Source organism: Trachemys scripta, chromosome 1, assembly GCF_013100865.1.
Source record: "Trachemys scripta elegans isolate TJP31775 chromosome 1, CAS_Tse_1.0, whole genome shotgun sequence".
Taxonomy (NCBI): domain Eukaryota; kingdom Metazoa; phylum Chordata; order Testudines; family Emydidae; genus Trachemys; species Trachemys scripta.
Genome location: NC_048298.1, coordinates 24496812 through 24518750, shown reverse-complemented (window position 1 = coordinate 24518750; position 21939 = coordinate 24496812). Strand labels below are relative to the sequence as shown.

The following is a 21939-nucleotide window of genomic DNA, read 5'->3' as shown; positions in this document are numbered from 1 at the left end:
ATTAGGATTTACTGGGTGAAATTCTGTGCCACTTATGGATAGACTGGATGATTATAATGATGCCTTCTGGGCTTAAAATCTGTGAATCTATGATATGTCAAGGATAATCTGTGCCTCTGTGATTGAGGGTGTGTGTTGAGTATTTAATACTCATGTTCACAATCTGGCAGCCTGGTCAATTCCCTGCTGCTTTTAGATGTTGCAATAATGGCCTAAACGATATGTCCCCTCATCTGTTTCTGGGTAGAAGGTTGTGATTATTTGTTATGGATATACACTTCACTATGATCATCCATGCCTTAGTGTCACCTTTAGATTACTGTTCACGGGTTTATTCCTTGAATTTATCTAGAATTTGAAGCTGGTGCAGAATTTGTCAGCCCACTTGTTAAGCTGTGTATCTCACCCTGAGTCATTGTCCATGATCAGCACTAGCTGCCTGTTGCCTTTGCCTGAGTGGATTTTAAGGTGTTGGTTTTGATGTACAAAGTCCTAAATGATTTACTTGAGAGACCACTTTTCTCTCCGAACAGTAGTTGCAATCTCTGAAGATAGTCAGGTTGGAGCTTCCTTGGTTTAATAAAGACAACGAGGAGTCCGTTGGCACCTTAAAGACTAACAGAGTTATTTGGGCATAAGCTTTCATGGGTAAAAAACTTAGTGGGTTTTTTACGCACGAAAGCTTATGTCCAAATAAATCTGTTAGTCTTTAAAGTGCCACCGGACTCCCAGTTGTTTTTGTGTATACAGACTAACACGGCTACCCCCCTGATACTTGGTTTAATAGAGAGGATGCTGCTGGGTATTCTTCACCAAGGTCTTCAGCTTTAAAAATCACTCCAACTCTGGTCCCACATAGCTGGAATCGGTAGGGTATGTTGCAAAGGTCATCTGTTTGCTTTTGAGGAAGATCTAGAATTCTCAGGAAAATGGCAGGGGGGATGTTTGTTTATTTTCTATGCTTGGTCATTGTTGGTTGGGTGAGTAAGAGGTTAAACATAATTGCTAGAGTTGCATTTCATAAGAATTGTACTTCAAAACATTTGTCAAGGAGCCTAGAGCCAGTGGTATCTATTCTTATCAGAACTGAAATAAATAGAACTGAGAATAAATACCAGCTCAGTATAAAAATTTTGAAGTATAATCACGTAAGATCTCACATGAACATTTTTATACATGAATGTACTGCTGCCATTTACTTTCCTTTTTTAATCAGACTCACAATATGCTTAGTCAATGTGACTGTTTTCTGAGGTGAAGGGTCAATATTTGAAGAAAGTAATGAGAAACAAGGTATTTACTTTTGATAACTACATTATAAAGGACAGTTTAAACATTTACTGTTTAATGTACCATGTAGAAAAGATTAAAGATGTAGTAATTCAATTGAATATGAATGCCTTCAGTTTCAGGGCACAATTCCAGTGCCTTCAGATAGCAAGCCCAAAGGTGTTAAAAATAATGGAACTGTGCACTAATTTGTAAGCAACAATAAAAGGGATCTGAGTAGAAAAAAGGTTGCTGTCTGCTAGTGCTGTTGCTTTGTTTTAGTGATACAATTCTTTTATCTAACGATGAACTACAGTGAATTCCAAAGAGTTGTTTATGTAAGACATCCACATTCAAAAATACATAAAAAGTTGTTGCAACAAAATGAAAATGAATTTAAAGTGATAGAACTCTTATAAAAAGTGTTAAATTTGTTGGTAGAGTTTTTTCCATTCTTTCAAAGATTATGGGCCAGATCCTTAATTTGTGCAAATCTGTGAAGATAATGGTGCAACATCGATTTATACCATCTGAAGATCTGGCCTCCTCCTTTTGGGGAAAAAAAAACAAACCAAATTCAGATAGTGTTACAGTGTCATGAAAAATAATGATTGCAAATTGTTTGGGCCACATTCAACGTTGGTGAAAGCAGAGGGCATCTCCATTGACACTAGTGGAGTTAACTTTGACTATACCATGGCCTTTTCGTCTTGATTTCCATATTGCCATTCATGAAAGCAAAATGTTGTAGATGTAGATACAGTACATAACACTATTAAAACATTGCAATGAGTCATTGAAATATGCTGCTTTTTATCATACCTTTCTGTCTTTCTCTTAGGAATTATGTCCGATCGCCAGTTTGGAAATCAGTTTATGTGCAGTGTGGTTGCATCTCATGTGAGTCATCTACCAACGACAAATCTCAGTTTCGTTTGGATTGCTCCACCTGCAGGAACAGGCTGTGTGAATTTCATGTAAGTTTGTGGAACAATTATCAAAAACAATACGGTTGTTTTATTGTTGAATGGCTAAATAAATATAATAAATACTAGTTCAGTATAAACATTTTGAAGTATAATCACATAAATCTACCATGAACCTTTTTGTACATGAATATACTATGCTGCCATTCGCTTTCTTTTTAATCAGACTAACAATATGTTTAGTCAATGTGACTGTTGTTTGCAAATAGTTAAACTGTCCAAACTGTCTGCACTATAAACTTGCAAATATAAGGATTATGGGCTCAGTCCTGCAAAGTGTTGAATTCAACAGGAATTAAGAGCACTCAGCATCTTTGAGTTGACCAGCACCTGGCAGAATCAGGCCCTTATACTTTAAGGACTGAAAGAATTAGGTAAACGTTTTCTCACTTCACTTCTCGGTGCCTTTTTCTATGTACACATGGTTGGAGGTACCCACTGTTCTTCACCATTCTTTCCAGTCCATAGCGGCTTTGTAGGTCTTGGGGTTCCGGTCCTTTTCTCTTCTAACGTCTCTTGACAGAGTCTTTCCATCATATCCTCAGTCTTCCACATCCTTTCTTGTTGTTGTCTTTTCCCCACGCTTTCTTTGCTTGTCATTCTTTTCCCATTTATATCACATATGCAGCCCACCTCAAATGTGCACTGTCCAGCCTATCTATCTCTGAGAGTCCCAAGTCCATCTTCTCTCTATTTTTTTCCATGCACACTCTGTCTACCCTCCACTTGCCTGCAATTCTCCTCAGTATATTACGCTTGGAAGAATTCTGTGCCACATGTAGAATTCATTTTCCCCCCGCAGAAAATACATTCTGCCCAAGAAGTGCTGCAATTCTGCCTTTTGCCCACCAGAAGCTGCTATGGCATCAGCAGCATGAATGCAGCCGGCTGTTCTGGCACCACAGCAGCCTCTGGTGGGCAAAAGGTGGAACTGCAGCATTTCTGGGGCCAAATGTATTTTCTGAGGAGAAAAAAAAAATTCTGTGCATGTGCAGAATTCTCCCAGGAGTTGAAGTTCATCACAGTACCCTGCCCATAGACACAGGTTAAGACAGCCACAGTGGATCATATGGGGCTGCTGGGCGGGGAGACCAGGAGATGCAAAATCTGTGTGGAAGGATGTTCCCTGCTTGATTTTTTCACCTGTGTATGCTCACATGCAGGTTTCCTGTTGTTTCCTTCCTTCCCCTTTCTGCTTGATGACTCTGTTTACTGCTTAAATACAAATTAATGCAAACACACTCCCCTTTGTTAAGGACAAGCCTGTTTGACCGGTTTGGTGCTACATGAGTTTTGAACATACACTTTTAATATCATATGGGGGAACTTCACACACAATGTTGCTATGTATATTTCACCATGATAAGATTGACCAGCAAGTTATGAGTTTTCAAATGATACCTCACAAGGCATACATTCTACAAAGTTGAGTATAATAGTGTGTATTGTGCAAATACAAGGATGCATTCTGTCACAAGCATATCATCAGCTTTCTCTGTCTCCATAGCCTAAGTTATCTTACTGATTAACTCCATAGGTAGGATGAAGAGAAGTGGACTCTGCACACTGCCTTGTCTCAATCTCACTGTCACCTCAAAACTCTCTGAAATTCCATGTATTGTTACCATCTTAGCTCTTGACCCTCAATACAGCTCCTCCATCATCTCCATTTCTTGCAGTCCCTCTCCCATTCATTTCAGTATTCCAGACACCAGCTCATGTAGAACCAAGTCATGCTTTCTCAAGAGCAGTTATGTGCAGTGTAGTTGTAGCCACGTCGGCCCTTGGATACTAGCGAGACAAGGTAGGTGAGGTAATATCTTTTATTAGATGAACTTCTGTTGGTGAGAGACAAGCTTTTGCGCCATAGAGAGCTCTTCTTCAGATCCTGGAGAGATACTCCTATCTATCTCATAGAACTGGAAGGGATCCCGAAAGGTCATTGAGTCCAGCCCCCTGCCTTTACTAGCAGGACCAAGTACTGATTTTGCCCCAGATCCCTAGGTAGCCCCCTCAAGGACTGAACTCACAACCCTGGGTTTAGCAGGCCAATGCTCAAACCACTGAGCTATCCCTCCCTGCTAGCATCACAGCAAAATGCAAGGTGGAACAGATTGTTTAGCATAAGTAGTTAGCACATATTATAAGGGGACCATTCAAGGTAGAGTGGCCCATTAATACCTCTCCAGTGAAAGCACAAAAAGAGGGGGTTAGTGGGTTATAGATTGTTGTAATAAGCCATAAATCCAGTGTCTCTGTTCAGGCCATGATTTTTAGTGTCTAGCAAAGTAATGAATTTAAGCTTCCAGGCTCATCTTTTGAAAGTGTGCAGGTTTCCTTTCAGGATGAGGACTGATAGGTCAGATATAGAGTGATTGCAAAGTGTTCACCCCTGGGTGATAGGGTGTTATGCTCTCCATTTATCATTCTTTCAAACTTCTATCTTTCTGCAAATATTGCATGTATAGTACCCTTCTCTTCCTCAAGCCATGTTGTCCTTTCATATATTTTCCTCCACCTTGCACCTTAACCCTTACCTCCAAAACTCTCTCAAGAACTTTAAGAGGCTGATTTAGCAGGATGATGCCCTGATAGATGCTATGATTCTTTGCACAGCCCTTAATCTTTCAAAGAGGGACCATCAGTCTTGTTCTCCAATCATCTGGTATCATGATGATCACAGGAAATGCATAAGTGTCTGTAAAATCACTTTATTCCAGTATTTCTAACTGCCCTGATCATATTAGCAGTTATCTCATCTTCACCAACTGCTTTACCATTCCTCATCTTATTAAGTGCTTTTTCTACCTCCTATACAGAGATCAATACCATTTGAGGCTTCTCCGTAATTGTCGGTGATGCTTGCACTCACAACTCTCTCTTCTTATTTAACAGCCTTTGGAAATACTTTTTCTATACCTCTACCATCTTTTTAGGGTTCATCACCACAGAGTTCCCATCTTCCAGACCTAAAAATTTCTCCATATCTTGTGTTTTGTTGTTCTGTTTTTTTGTCTACCCAAAAACCAATATCCTGTCATCTTTCTCCAGGTAACATTTTCCAGTGAAACAAAAATGGGGTGCGGTTCAATTTGTAGGTTCATCCAGGTTTTTGAAAGCCTGGCATTTGAGTAGGAACTGAATTCTTCTAGCCATCGATCATATTGTGGATGTAAATGATCAACTGATAATTAGTTATCTAGTGACTGTGTATATCACTTTCATATTTCCACTCACTTTGTGTCTTCTTCTTTGTGTCCTAGGTATTTAGTAAATGACAGCTCTATTTTGATATTGTCCAGATTCCAAGTCTTGACATAAAACAGAACAAACCTATCATACTGAGATATCAGAAAATCTTAATAGCCAACAACTTTATATTTTTTTTCTTTTGGGTAATCCAGATTGCTTACTACATGCAAAAATCCAGGATATTAATTCTCCAACTGATTCTCTCTGATAATTTTGTTTTAAAAGCCTGAATCATCATTAGGTTATATTGTGCCATATTAAGTGCTGTCAGAGTTGCAAAGCATAACATATCCTCGTATTCTAGCAATGTAATATAATTTTTGTACGTCACCTAAAAAAAATTAGAAAAAGCAATTTCCATTCATCCAGCCTAAAGTTTTGGTAAATTAGGTCTCTGAAGGGAAACACACCTACAGTAGGGTTGGAAATGGAAATATTTCAGGCCTGACTCATTCATAAATCAAATTAAAGCCAGACTGTGCCATAATTATATAGGTGAACAATTCAAACAGTTTGAGGTTTCTAAGGCTTTCTACGTGTATGTCTCTTGTCACTCAGAATAGTGGCATCTGTTATGCTAGTCAAAATGAATTGTGTTGTCTGTATTTTAGATGAGGATTTTTTTCCTTTCCACCACCACTGACAAGCTGCGGGTATCAAAGTTCCACATACTCTTACTGAAATCTTAAGTTGTTCTTATATTTAAAAAAGCGGGTGGGTTGGTTGTTTGGGAACATAAGTGCAGGTGGCTAATGTAATGACTACTGATAGGCTGCTTTTAAAATTTTAGCCTTTAATACTATCCTGTACTAACAATGTGGCATTCTTTCTATTCTTAGGGCACAGTGATCATAGATTGGATGTTAATATATCACAAACTGCAGTGACAGTGAAGATATATGTCCCTATCCTATTTTTTTAACCTCAAATAGTAAATTGGAATCAGAAAGTAGTTAAGATTAATGATGGTGGCCTTTTTGGAATATATACATGCCTCTTTATTTTCATGATTCAACCAGAGATGTTTCCTATAGCACATAGAATTGCACAGCAACTGTGCATAGTGACTCAAAGGAAATTTACTTTTACGTTATCACAAGTTATTATTATTATTTATTATTTGTATTATCACAGCTCTTAAGAGCCCTAGTCATGGATGTGGACCCCATTGTGCGAGGCACTGTACAAACAGAACAAAGAGACAGTCGCTGCCTCAAAGAGTTTATAATCTAAATAGACAAGACAGATGCAGGGTGGGGGAAGGGATAGAACACACAGACAAAGTGAACCAATGTCGTCTTAATGTCACAGTTTTATTTATTTTTAATTTCTTTGGTTGGATTTAGTTAGCAGGGGATTGGCTAAATGGAAAAAAAAATGAAGGGAAGAGAATGAGGGGGACAGGTGCGGAGTGTAGCTGAGGTGAAGAGACTGTGGAGAAAGGGAGGAGTAGGGGAGGGTTGAAGCAGGCAGCTAATCAGCACAGGGCAGAGAAAGTCCTGTCAAAACTTCAGAAAGATATCCAAGAACCAAAGATCCCAGCTTTGGGTGCTTCTGTCCTAGTGGCTGGAGATGCTGGCTGGCTGGCTGGCTCATCTTTGCAGTTTATGCCCAAGCCCATGTGGCAGGGCAGGGGAGGGGGAGGCACTGCCTGGGTCCTGGTGCCCCCAGAGTAGGGGGTTTCCTCTGTAAGGTTCTGGGTCCGGCAGGGTGCTAGCAGGAGAGGTGGCCTTGACTGGGCCCCATTTTCCTCACTTTTCCCTATTGCAGCAGTCTCTGCTTTGGCTGCTTCTCCCCAACTGGCTAAAGATTCTGGCTACCATTGACAAAATATTGTCACTGCAGTTTTTTGCATTTGTTTAATTTCCATGTTCTGAAAAGTTAACTTAATAAAAGACTTCATAACTTTCATAATAGCTGCAGTATTTGTATTGGCCTCACACACATTCTGCAGGTTCTGTAACAAACACAAAGCAAAAAGTAGTAAGTGGGACATACCATGGTTGCTGTGTCTAGCTTTACTGGAGTACTGTACCACAAAATAATAGCTCCTAAAGAATGGCATGATTTTGCTGCTAGTTGCTACCCTGAAAGATACAGTAACAACAAAATGATTCATTTTTCCTTATTTCTCCTCCTCTCTCTTTAAAAAAATTTAAAAGATCAAGTGTTGCAGAAATAAGAACTGAAAATGTTACATCAAATTTTATGACACTCTTGACAAAATAAATAGATGTCAATATTTACTCAGTTGCAGAAAAGAGTATAAACTCAGATGGCCATATTCAAACAGACGTAAGTGAATATGGAACTCTACTGAAATTAATGGATTGCACCCTCTTACACCATATCGGATTTGAAACTAGCTGTGAGAATAATGGATTTTTTTGGTTTACTGGCAATTAAACATAAAAATATTTGGGTCAAAATTTTCAGTGAAACAAAAAGTAAAACATTGTGTTTGATCAGAAAAAAAAATACATTTCATTTCAATTTCCAGCATATTTTAAAATAAAAAAAATGTAAAAAAAAAGTTTAAGGAAACTTAAAAAGCTATTTTGAATTGAAAAATTAAAATCTTTCTTTTTGAAAATTTCAAAATGAATTTTTTATTATGAATTTTGTCCCCCGACCCCCAACTGAAATAATTTGGCAAATAGAAAGAAATTGTCAAAATATTTCATTGTCACCGAATCTGCACTTTTCTGTCAAAAAAAAGTTTTGGTCCAAAAATTTACATTTGGAGAGATATAAGTGGAGGTGGAAAGTTCTATTTTCCAATTCAAAACAACCTTTTGTTTTGAAGGTTCCCTTTGTATAATGATTCCTCCTTCCAGCAAACTGAAAGTATAGAAACTCTTAATCCAGCTCTAGTCCATGCTGGTGTCTATACTTTGAGTTAGCTGGGAGGAAGAGTCATTATACAAAGAAATCCAGAGCAGGATAAGAAGACGTTTTTTCTTCTTTCTACCCCTAGTTTATTTTCTTTCCTTCTCAGATGTTTGTTTCTCTTCTTTTAAAGGATTGCTCATGAAATAATTGTTGGTCCTACCCAAGTCTGGGATTTTCAGGTCATTTATAGGAGTGGTGACTTTCCAAAACATGTTTTTGCTAGCATTTTACATTGAATTCCTTTATTCCTGAACCAGTATTTTGTATAATTTTCACTTTCAAGGACAGCTGGAGGACAGGTCTGTGAAAAACTAAAAGTTGCTATAACTGCAGATTTACATTTAAACAAATTTACGGTGGGTTTTCAAAAGCCCTCAGTGCTGGCATAAAACTGTTCCCACTGATACCCATGGGAGTTTTCCCATTGACTTTAATGGGAGCACAGTTAGGCCATCAATGATCACTACTGGAAGCCCTACCTTTAATTGTTTATATAAACAGTTAATGTACACACTAGGGAAGGCACCTGTCCAAGGAAAATGTAAGCAATTTATGTTTCTGAATCATCATCAAACATCCATAGTCTACTGAGCACCACTGCACCAGCCAGACCTACATCGTGTAGTGAAGTTCCCGGATCTGGCTCAACCCTGTGAATCCACGAATCTCTGGGTCAGCCCTATGGGCAGCAACATATAGGAACAGTGCATGCGCCCCTTTACCTGTTGATGGAGAGCTTGAGAGCATGGTGTATTGGGGCATTTTTGTCCATCCTTGTGACATGGCTGAAGAGCTTACAATGCTGCTTTTTTAATATAATGAGCGATTGAAGGAAGGCCAGATCTCTGCAAGATTATTACATTTCTCGCAAAGTCAAACCGCTGTATGCTCAGGATTTGGTGTTGACCGCACGTATGGAATGTCTCTAACCACTCCAAGTCTGCTTGTAAAAGGGTCCTGGTTTTTGACCAGTATAGTGATAGAGATAGTATATAGGTTTGATAGATCTGGAACTTTGGTTCAGCAAGAAGACATTTGTGCATCCATAAATGAGACATGGACTTCATGCAAGGGGTGGTAAGATCTATTTGTCAAAGGAAGTCCAGTTTGCTGCAACTACTTGAGCTGTGCTTGGGTTCTGGTGGCCCAACTCTGACATTCTGCACCGTGATCGTCTGCCATGAGATGTTCAATCCCATAGTGTGGGCAATGTCTTAGAGACCTTGGAGGATGCAGATGAAATTCTCTGACTTCTCCACAAGCAAGGTAGTATCACTGGCATAGTCTTGGTTGGTGAACACTTCTTGACCAACCTTGATTCCAAGGTGTGAAGCAGCAAATCCTAATATCCAGCCAATAGCTCAGCAAAATAGTGCCAGGGCAAGAATGCAACTCTGCTGCACATGTGAGGCTGTGCAGAAATGTGGTGAAAGCTGTGATCCAACACACACTCTCACACCAATACCGGTATGAAGATTACGCACCATGCCACTGCTGAAACAATCAACTTCGGGTGGTCTCTCAAGAAACCTTGGCCTTCTGAAGAGTTCTTGCTATATTAGCAAAAAAGGCAGAAGCACACAAACAGGGAGTTGTCCAAGAACATAAACAGCTGAAAGGCATATTCCAGGCCATGGCAAAACGTGACCATGAGATCTACATCAACTAACTGGCTGACAAAGCCTAAAGTACAACAACCTGCATCCTGCCTGAATCAATACATACCTGCCTGGTAGCCATAAACAGCCTTCTAACATCCCCCTCACAAAACCAGACAGCTCTCTTTGCTCATCGACAGACGAGGTCCTGAACTGATAGGAAACACATTATGAAAGCTCACTGAACTACACACCTGCTGACAACTGTCCAGAGCTACATGAACCACATGGCTGCGGACCCATGTATAAGCACCGATTCTCTGTCACGTGAGGAATATGCAAGGCCATCTAAAAGTTATGAAATGGACATGCTGCTGAACCTGATAGTATTCCACCTCAGCTGCTCAAAGGTGTCTTGGAACCAGTGAACAACTGTTCTTAAAAGAGTGGGCTTCAGGCAAAGTACCAGCCTCATATGTCCATGTAAAAGGCAACTACAAGCTGATCTCATTGCTCTTCGTCATTGTTCTGCTTGGTAGGATGTAGCTGCTCCTTAACAGACATCTTGACAAAATTAACTTTTAAACAACACATGCCACCACCTTTCACTACTAATCTAGTTTAAAAATTAGTGTGAATTTAATACTTATGAAAGATGCCAGAATGAGTACCCAGGAGACTGTTTATCAACAGAACAGGAACAGCACAGACAGCAGTAATGCAAGCCTCTTCATGCTGTTGCCAGTATGTCTGTCTCAATTCAGCCTCTATAGCCATTCAGTCCTTGACCTCTGCTGAGACTGATAACAAAGTTGCTAATTAGTGCCAGTTATGGGGGTGGATTTTTTGTAATGTTGATACTTCTGCCCTGAGAACTTGACAGAAACCACCAAACCAATCTCTCGCAGGCCACCTAATAGCTATCCTATAGTAACTTTTAAACACTACTGACCTGGGGTGGAGTTCACCAGACGTATAGGTGTAGGAAAACAAAAAACACCATGAATTCAAGTTAGTAGCATCCACACTTAGACTGACATGATTTAAAATATTGTAATGTATTTATTTAGAAACAGTTGATAAAGGACTTCAGGAGTGGAATATAGAATTAAATAATCTCCAGTTTAAGATTAAATTTCAACTCATAATTATGTTCTGAATTTTGATCATTCTATTAATCCTACACTCTCTATTATTCATTGGAGCATGGTCTCTCATTTACACTGCCTACCTTCACCTAAAGGTCATCATCCTTTCAATTTAGGACCAATATTGTATCTCTTTGTAGCTCTTAATCTTCTCCATGTTTTACAGTAACCATCATCCCTTAACCCCAGCCAGGCAGGTATGTGAGGAGTATCTTCATTACTGATATGCTTAAATGCCAAGGGCTGGGGAATGGGAATACCAAGGTCATTTCTGAATGTTAGGGACAGATCCATCTCTTACTTAAACTCATGTTCATCAGAAGTAACTTGATTGAAGTCACTGGAGGTATACTATTGTAAAATCAGTGAGAGGAGAACCCAGGCCCTTATAATCAGGACCGGCTCCAGGCACCAGCGGAGCAAGGGGAAGGGGTGGTACGTCAGGCTCTTCGGCGGCAATTTGGCGGAGGGTCCCTGTCCCTCTCAGAGGGAAGGACTGCCGCCGAATTGCTGCCGAAGAAGAAAGCAGCGCGGTGGAGCTGCCACTGATCGCGAAAGCTTGGAGCCGGCCCTGCTTATAGTGAAATCTTGTCCCTACTGAAGTCCACGGCAAAACTCCCATGGACTTTAGTAGCACCAGGATTTCACCCTTGGTCTCTCTATGCTCTGTTAGAGGTCAATCCTAAAAGGGACTGAGCACACGCAACTCTCATTGCGGTCAATGCAAGATTAAGTTTCGTCTCTTCTTTTCTCAGCCCAGTTCTGTTTATAATTGTATGTAGTCTGATTATTCATATTATGTATGGGATCATGTGAATACACACTTATACTGCAAGTCACATAGGGCTAGATTCTGATACCTTTATTCATGCTCTCTCTTGACTCATGCTTTACTCTCTTTACACTTTATTCCATAGGTAGTCCCATTGAAGTCAGTGGGTATATATATCATGAGTAAAGGTATCAGAATCTGGGCCATAGTGATGACATGCATCAATTTTACAAGATCTGTTCTGTCTCTGTGCAATATCAGATAATGAACTATACTTAGATTGGCAGCATTTGAGCTATTGTTTATTCTTGTTGTCTAAATATCTCAATCAATCAACAATAAATACATAGTGGTACCCTTTTAGAAATACATTGTTTATGAAAATGAAAAGTACAGATATTTCAAAGCAGTAGAAATCTTCTGATAGCTTAATATGATACATTTGAATAGTTTCCTGTCTTCCCACCAGAGATATTTAAAGATGAACTCTGGCAATGTAAATTTAAAAAATATTGAATGTCAAGTAGAGTAGTTTTGTCGGCAAAATTTGGGACTGAGCCTAAGATGTGCTGAGCACCTGTGACTCCCAACCAATGGGAGTTGTAAACGCTGATTACCTTTCAAAATCAGGACCTTTATTTGGCCAATAAGTCATTTTACTGTTTGTATGGAAATTTGCATAACATAATATCTTTCTATTAAAATTTGCTGTTACAATTTGTTCTTTGAGCTCACACTAACCTAGTTAAGCTCCTGCTTGTATTGGCTTGACTCCTTTGCAAGGTGATACATAACATTATAGCTTAGATTGTTAAGACGGGTGCTTTTATAGATAGCTTCACTTACCAGTTTGTGAAAGTGATAAGGATGACCTCAATTGCAAAAGCAATTTGTGCTTTAATCGCTGGAATAATTTACTACAGAAGTCTCTAAATACAATATTATAGAGCGATATTCGGTGTGTTATAGAAAAATATTCTTTTCTATGTGTTTAGAAGTATATACGTGTCATAGATTTTTATTTTTAATTAGTCACTGAAGAAAATATCATTTTGATTGCTGCTATGAACACATTGCACGTAACTTGTATGCTAACCTGGAGATTAAACCAGTGTATTAACCACCCATCCTGTGGGCTGTTACTGCTTATTTAAGTATTTATCAAGCATCTGTGACAGATTCTGATCGCAAAATGTAAGCTATTATTAACCCCCCCCCATAATTTTAGACCTTGTGGTCATAAAAAATTCCTTTCAAATATGAACTGAATTTGTTAACTTATACAGAGTTGTTTTCCTGAATCTGTAGGTAGCATATAACAATGGATCTAAGAGATTAGAACTGCCCCATTCATCTTGATGCATTGTAAATTAAGTCTAATGAAATACTAAAATACTCTTATTTTCTAATACCTTTGTCACCTAATTCGCATAGTTAGTGGAATTGTGTGTACATACTGCGTACTTGCATGTGCAAGTGGCCAAAAAAGGCCATAGAAATAGCTGTGGTCCTACAAGTTCCTTACCTCATTTTTTCCTCTAAGTAAAGCTGAATGTAACAGTAACTTACTAAGGGATGGAGCAGCACCCTTATATTCAACCCTGAGGTACATATTGTCTGAGGCAGCATGTAGTAGCATTGCCCAGCAAAAGTGGGGACTGAATAGAAGTGCAGACAACCATACTGTTGAAGGAGAGTAGAATATGACCCTAATTTTGTAATAGACCCAGTCCAAAGGCCATAAATTAAAATGTAATTTGGCCCTCTCCAGAGAAGACGTTTGGCACCCCTGCTTTAAAGTGAAGTTACAGGAAATCAAATATGCTTTTTCCATGTGGTCATGTTACTATAATCCCCTAATAATACAACTCCCTTCTGGGAAATTTTAAGTAATCTCTTCCAGAAATAAAATTTGCATGTCTATGTGTCTGGGACACATGTTGGCAACTATGTTAATACATGAACCTGAAATACATAAAATAAAGGCTGTGATTTAAAAGCCTCGTTACCTATTTAAAACATTTATAGAAACCATGATGAAAATTGTGGAAATATTGAACAAACAGCCAAGAAGATTACCCAGTCTGCTATATTAGTCCTTTAACCATGGTGGAAAAGTGACATACCGTCTGAGCGAACCACAATCTTCTGGTAAACCACTTAGCTAAACTGTCATTTAAGATAGTCTGTTTACTAACTTTTTAGTTTGTTAAAAAGAATTGACTAAAAGAAATACAGGAAAATACTTTCAAAGTTAAATATGTGATTGTATTTATTACACAAAATAACAACAGAAGAACATTAAAGTAGCAAAGTCAAGTTCTCAAACGGTTGCCCAGGCAAGCTAAATTCAGCCCCCTGGGTATGTAGATATGCATTATAATAGAGTCTTTAATTACATGATCACATACTATTTTTTCCATAGGATCCCTGACTAATTCAATACACAGAATGGATGATACTTAAAGCTACATTTTAGTCACAGGTATTTTTAATAAAGGTCATAGACAGGTCACAGGCAGTAAACAAAAATTCATGGCTGGTGACAGGTCCATTTATATATCCCTGACTAAATCTTGGGTGCTGGGAGGGGGCGTCCCGGGGCACTGTGGGTTCTCTGTGGGCGGCCCGAGGGTGCAGCATGTGCTGTGGGGGTGGCCCTCGGGTGTTTTTTTGGGGGGGGCAATGGTGTGCTGCTTGGAACCCCCACCAGTGCTGGGGAGGTAGGGTCTAGCAGCAGCGGGCAGAGGTCGTGGCAGCCTTGGAGCCAGCCGCACCGGCCACCACAGAAGTCACAGAGGTCCCAGTAAGTCACGGAATCCGTGACTTCCATGATCTCTGTGACAGACTCACAGCCTTAATGATACTTTGGGGACTGGATCAGAGTTGTGTGTGGAAAAAAGGCTGTTGTCTGTAGGTCCCCTGCCTCAGTTTTTGTTGTGACGTGTGATCATATAATTATAGACTGTATCATAATGCATATGCATAACCTTAAGTCACAAACAATCTTAATTCTGGCATATTCTAACTTTTGGTGCTTGACTTTGCAACTTTACCATTATTTTAATATATTTTAGTGGGTTATTATTTTCTAAGTTTTAAAAAAGCAAACCGAAAACACATTTCAATCATGTTGAATCATTTTGACATGTACATAGAGCATCAATGGGATTGGAACCTTTAGATTCAGAGCACCTATGAGCTAATGGACTAACGGATAGCAGTAGTAGTAGGTTGTCATCCTCTATGTGAACTGACCACTAAAGGGAGATGAAACAAGAATGTTGCCAATGGTTTCAGAACTATTTTTTGATGGCAGAGGAATTCTGAGATTCAGGAAACTTGCGTTCATAGTTTCATAGAGTTTAAAGGCAGAAAGAACCATTAGATCACGTAATCTGATCTCCTGTAGATCACAAGCCATTGAATTTCACCCAGTTTACCTCTATGTTGAGCCCAGTAACTTAGGTTAGATTAAAGCATTTCTGTCCTCAGGAGACTAAACTGTTGTGTGCCACAGGCAGAGAATAGAGGAGACTGGCACCTGTCACAGTTCAGGGCAACTGCACTGGTATTCTCCCTCCATGGTCCCATTTGCTTTTATATTCTTGAAATAAGAGAAGAGAAGAACTCAGCTTGATTCCAGAGCCCTGGGTGAGTTTCCAAGACTGGCAGTTAGAAAAAATAGCATTTGACTTATAAACTGAGACTATATTTGGTCTGAACTTATTTAGATACAATGAACATGGCACCCAATGATGCCATTTTTACAGCATCACCATTCAGATTACAACTACACATCCTTTAGCGTGTCTGCTGTATTGTCAGCTGAGAAATTTCGGTATGTCTACCAGCATGGTTAGACGTTTTTCTCCATGGTTGCCACTAGTCAAACAACCGAGTAGGATAATTCTTATGATCAACAACAGGATATTGGCACAGTTGGAAAGAGAATTCAGGTTTCCTCAGTCCTACTGCATTTCCCTGTCCACTGGAGGGCACCATGTTGCCTCCTTGAAAAACAAAGGGTTATCAATTCTGGAAATTCTCACCAGCCTTAATTTGTATGAGATAAGAAAGGGCCACTCAGAGTTGGGAGTTTTCCCATATTTTCTCTAGTTTATTTTTCAACAGCTGGGTACATTTTATTACTTGGACTAAGGCTGCTTTTTCAGCACTCACTTTCTTGTTAGAAATTACACAAGGTTACAGGATCGGAAGATGTGTTCTACTATTGTCCAAATAGAAAAGTACTCTTTCCACCATTGTTGTGCCGGTTGTATGCAACAATAGCTGCTTTCTGATCAACAATATATTAAATGGTGTAGTACATAGAATTCTGGCTCTTCATATCTGGAATGAGCTACTGCAGTATGTATTTTTTCAAGGAAGAGTCTCGTGGTCTTTCAGTAAATAGATAAAGTTGATGCAAATTTTGTGTGGTACACTGTCCAGCTAACACAATCCTTGCCCACAGTTGTTCATCACTGACAAAATGCAGCACGGTAACTGCAGAATTACATTTAAAACATTTGGTGAAACACCAGACATGAATGAACCCAGAATACCTTTCCTTCTGCTGCTGTTTGCAATTAAGAACCATGTGCTAGATCCCAATATTCCAGCTGTTTTATTTTTCTATGTTCTTGATAACATGCTTTTTTTAAAAAATCATGCCTGTTTGCTCCTTCTAGCGTTTAAGTTTAGTGGAACTGTGATGAGTCTGATACAAAGCATTCCCCCTTCCCTAGACTCTTCTCTTGAAACAAGCTTTGTTATGCTGCCAATCAACATTATGTGAAGCATTTTTGAAAAAAGCACAGGCCAATAGTTGATTAGGAACTTGGCTCTAAACAGGTCTCACTGTGATGTGGTGCCCAGATTATTTCCTTTATCTTCAGTGTTTGTGCATTTTTCAGTGAGCAGTAACTACTAACTACCATACATGCTATTATTATGGCTCTATTGAATATGATCCCCAAACAGCTTAGACCTCGCTGATTCTGCAGAAATTGATCTTGCGTCTCTGGTCCACCAAGGATGCTTATTTTACACTGCCTGAAAACAACTGGAAATGACCAGTGGAGAATTTCCCCAGTCTAGGGCAGTGGTGCCCAAACTTTTCCTGTTGTGTCCCCCTTACCAGAAATGGAATCTGTTCACGTCCCCCCTTCATTACTGCACAGTTGACTCAGCAGATTAGCTTGGGCTGAAGGTGGAGCTGGGGACTGAACTGGGGATGGAGGGAGGAGCTGGGCTAGAGGCAGAGCTGGCTTGGGGACAGAAAGGGAATGAGGGAAGAGCTAGGCTGGGGGCAGAGCAGGGGATGGAGTGGAGCTGTGGCTGGAATGGAGCTGTGACTGGGGCCAGAGCTGGGCTTGGGGCAGAGCAGGTCTGGGTGGCACTCTCTGACTGCCTCCCATGGGGTCTGACCCAGGCCCTGCTGCACACCCCCCTGAATGTTCCTCTGCGCCCACCTATGGGGGGCATGCCCCACAATTTGGAGACCACTGGGGAACTCTGCTAGTGGACATCTTGCATATGAGGAGGGAAGAGGCATGTTGGGATGTTCTGAGAGTGCGGTGTGGATGAGATAGGGGTGGGAGGGAACATGGCAAAGCTCCACTACACCTGATCTTCCACTCGCATAAGGGACCTTATGCCAGTGACGAGAGTTAGGGCTGCTTAGTAGAGGCAAGGTGGCTCAGAATCACGGGAGCTGGCACAGGCTGTGTTCAGCACACCTCCTCAGATGGAGTGGTGAATCAAGCCCATAGACTATGACAATCTAATTTGTGTATAGTCCTGTAAGGTGATAGCAGTTCTGGTGCTGACAGAGCATGTGGAAGGGATCTACATGTTTGAATTTTGAGAATCAAAACTTTGGCTTTGTTTGGATCCCTTTCTCTAGATGGTTTTAGCAGTTTGTTTTGCTAATTTGTGGAGCTACTAGGCAACATCAGTATGGAATTCACCACCACTACAGGGCTATTATACAGGCCACATCATCGTCCAGGGCCAACAGCTTCTAAATGAGCAGAGCAGTTGGCAGTTGCAAGCAATAAAGCAGGGCTGGCTGGGAAAACAAAGATTCCATTTTGTGAAAAATGATGAGGTTTCACCATTTCGTTTCAGACATATTGGGATGAAACCGAGACCTTATGAGACGTTTCATGAAAAAAGAGAGAGACCCAGTGGCACTGTAACAGTTTTTATAGTGGGGATGCTGAGAGCCATTGAACAAAACTGTAAATCCTGTGTATGATGGAAACCACTTTAAGCCAGGGGGTGCAGGAGCACCCCCAGCACCCTAGTTCCAGCACCCCCGGAGAGACCCCAGAATAGCCTGGGATGTGGGAGACTGAGGTTCAGGCCCCTACTGTGTCTGACTCAGTGCCCTAACCACTGAGCTATAGTCAGTCTCCCTCTGGCCCAATGACTATTTCATTATTTATAAAGTGTAACAGCTTCAACAGAAGAGACTGAGAAGAACTTACCCCAGAATAGCCTGGCGGTCAGGGGACTTACTGGGGATGTGGGAGAGTCAGGTTCAAAGCTCCAAATCAAGCAGAGCAGAGACTCACACATACATGCCAGTTGACAGCTCTAATCACTGAGCTATTGGCTGTTTTTCTCTCACTCTGATGTTTTGACCAACTGTTCTGTTCTGAACCTGAGAAATCTTTCCCAATGGAAGAGTCATCAGAACCGATACATTTCTGTGAAAACTTTGTTTGGAAGAATCCACATTTTCCAATTAAAAAATGTCATCAAAAAATTCCTGATTAGCTCTATGATAAAGGACTGCAAATAAAGGGAAGAGTTGTATGACATCTTACAGCTTATTTTGCCTTTTCTCCTGAGAAAGGAAGCTATTCATTTAAGAGTTCACTCTGAGGAAAGGAGGATTGTCCGGTAATTTAATTCTTTCTCAAAGGTCTCACACCAAAAAAGGCCATTTTGTACCATGAAGTGCATGGTGCTGTCTTGTTTTGGGGGATTGCAGAGTCTGCCAAGTACCTGACGTGACCCAACATGCTCACATCAGCACAAATCAGGAAGAGTGAGCATGTGAAAAATGATTTAAAAGAAAAGGACACGCCAGTTCTTCCAAAAGGTTGTTTGGATTCAGTTCAAATGATAGGCATAAGTTTTCCCTGTCTCTACAGGTAGCAAAGGATAAATTCCTCCTTTCAATTGAGTCACGTAATGCCAAAAATAGTATTTGCAAAAATGTCATGACAATGTTAGCATTACTCTGTTTCCCTCCTCTCTCCTTTGTACAGCTACAACTTTTGTATATAACATACTTGTATTGTACAGTAGCAGGAGGCTGTTGTTTAGTGTTGCCTTTGAATGTTTTGTTAAAATTTTGGAATATTTCCATATTGGACCTTGGCACCTTCTGCATGAGAGAAAATGGAAGCTGATCATTTTCTGCTAGTAGAGTCTAAATAATAAATTACTTGCAATGAGAATACTTCCCTTCTCACAAATGTTCATTTGGGAATTTTAGAAGCTGAGATTAGATTTTAATTTATTCCCCATTGAGAAATGTACCCATTACTTGGGTGGAATATGGTTTGATTGATAATTAGGCTTTGAAGATGAGCCCCTGGAAGAATTATGCTCATTGAGATGGACATGAAGTGGAAATTGCTTGAACTGTTGTGGAAATGCTTGGTGTTTCTAAACAGTGAGGTTTGAACACTGAGTGAGTCATACTGTGAAATCAGAGAGATGAATAATATATAAAACTATGGTCTGTTCCCTTCCTTCCCCATGACACACACACACACACACACACACTGCCTCAGTTCTACAAAAAAATTTCCACAGCCCGATAGAATGTCTGCACAGAACTCTTTTATAAGGTCTCAGCTTTGGGATGCACCTATAGTCAGTCAAGTGAGTCAGATAATTTTAATGCAATCTCTGGAATGGAGAATACAGCAAATGTTTAATGGATGGATGAGTTTCAGATAAGAGCATTCTGTGTATGCATCTGTGGGAGGCACTGGACTTCTTGCAAGAGAATTTTGTGAAGTACTTTGTTTTTATAGAATTAGTATCGTTAGGGACTCTACCCTGCAAGGTGCTGCAGAGTTTCAATCCAGCAAAGCACTTAAATATGTGATGGTCCTGGTGTAGACACAGACTACCATTTTTTGTGTGTGTTTTTAAAGCTTCAGTTTAGTTTTGTTTGAAATTTGTTTAAACAGTCAGTAGAAAACACATTAGGATGCTCTGTTCCTACTCTTGATGTACACCAGCAAAACTGAATGATATTTCCCTCTCCCTTCTTCTTTGGATGAAGTACAGCAGAGATTAATTTCAAATGTAGTATTCAGCAGGACTTCTTATGTGTGTCTGAGGGCTGGGGACTTTGTGGGAAGCAAGTAATGCTAGTCCAACACAAACAAGAAAATGTGTTTCACCTCAGTCTCTGTTAAAAGGGCATTTCTTTGAAGTTTATGTCCCCCAAATGTCAAGGAATGAAATATAGGCCCCATTGAAGTTAGTGGCAAAACTTAAATTAGCACCAGCTGCATTGGTTCTCCAATCATTGAACCTCTGCCATGTTTCCTATCCTCTTCCCTGAAAAATTGGCTTTGACCCTCCCCTGGGTGACCCTACACTAGCACGGTGGAGGGTGGGGGGAAATGTCAAGAACAATATGGGAAGTATATCCCATCACATGCTTCCTAATTGTTTTTCAAACTGTATGAAGCTCTGAGGTCTGTTCTTCCCATCTCAATTAAGTTTATTTAAAAAAACAAATCTATTATTATTTTAAATAATTCTAACAATAAAAAATGAAATGTTAGCTGATCTGTTTTGCTGCCTACTATGTAGCTACATTCTGCTACAATCTACATTCTGCCACTATTAATATGTCACCAAAATGGTGTGGTTTCATAATCAAAATAACTGACTGGAGGATTAATTTCAGGGAAAGTCATAAAGTTGTACTGTTGTTAACACTTCTAGCAGAGTGCCAAATCCTAGAGTCCTTAATCAGGGCTTGTCTACATGGAAACTGGAACTCAAATAACTAAATTGGTTGTTAATCACATCTTTAGCTATTTCAGTACAAGTCTGTATGTGGACACTCTGTTCTGGAATAAGAGCGCTCTATTTCCATATAACTTAAGCTGGTCAATGAGCTATTTCAATATATGACTTACGGTAAGTTATATCTAAAAAGAGCACTATTATTCCAAATCAAAGAGTGTTCACACACGGACTTGCATCGAAACAGTTAACAGTGTGAATTACAACTATTTTAGTTTTTTCTTTCTAGTTTCCATGTACACAGTTCCTTTGCTCAGTCTTTATTTTGACCAAACCTTCTAGTTATTTCAATGGGATTTTTGACTGAGAAAGATCTGTATAGAAAATGTGCAAAGTCTTTGAGACTTGTCCCAGGATGAACACTATTATTGATATTTGTCATTCACTTGAATAGTTTTCAGTCACCAAGAATGTTAAATTCTTCTGAGACCATTTACAATGCCCTTTTTCATGTATTTCTTCTAGCCAGCTTGTGACATGTACATCCGCACAAATACTATGGTCCTGATTCAAAGCCCACTAAAATCAATAGAAAAGACTCCATTCTATTAACTGGGCTTTGGATCAGGTCCTAGAAACTGGTTCCAGTCTTGCCCACAGTGGTGACTATAAAAAAAAAAAGTCATCATTTACCAACAGTGACCATACATATATCTGAGGCATCACAATATTACCTTATCACTTAGTATTGCTTACTTAGATTGTAAGCTCTTTGGGACAGGAACCATCAGTTGTTCTGTGTTTGCACAGCACGTAGCACAATGGGGTCTTGGCCCATGACTAGGGCACCGACATGCTATAGTGATACAAATAATAAATTATAGTATTTATAAGAAAAAATCAATGCAGTGTCTCCAACACCACTTTGTAGCTACTGTTGATAAGTGCTGATGTCCTAATGGCAACTGCTGTAACAAGTATTTTACAGATACTGTAACAATGTAAGA

The 21939-nt window shown here is 39.8% G+C and overlaps 1 protein-coding gene across 2 annotated transcripts in view; it reads left to right on the top strand.

Moving 5' to 3' along the window:
• RELN (reelin) overlaps window positions 1-21939 on the top strand; it is a 438814-nt gene that overhangs the window by 113104 nt on the left and 303771 nt on the right. For both annotated transcript variants that reach the window (XM_034766139.1, XM_034766147.1), the window contains exon 3: window positions 2111-2246. In XM_034766139.1, coding sequence (XP_034622030.1) covers window positions 2111-2246 — 136 coding nt within the window. The remainder of the gene's footprint in view (window positions 1-2110; window positions 2247-21939) is intronic.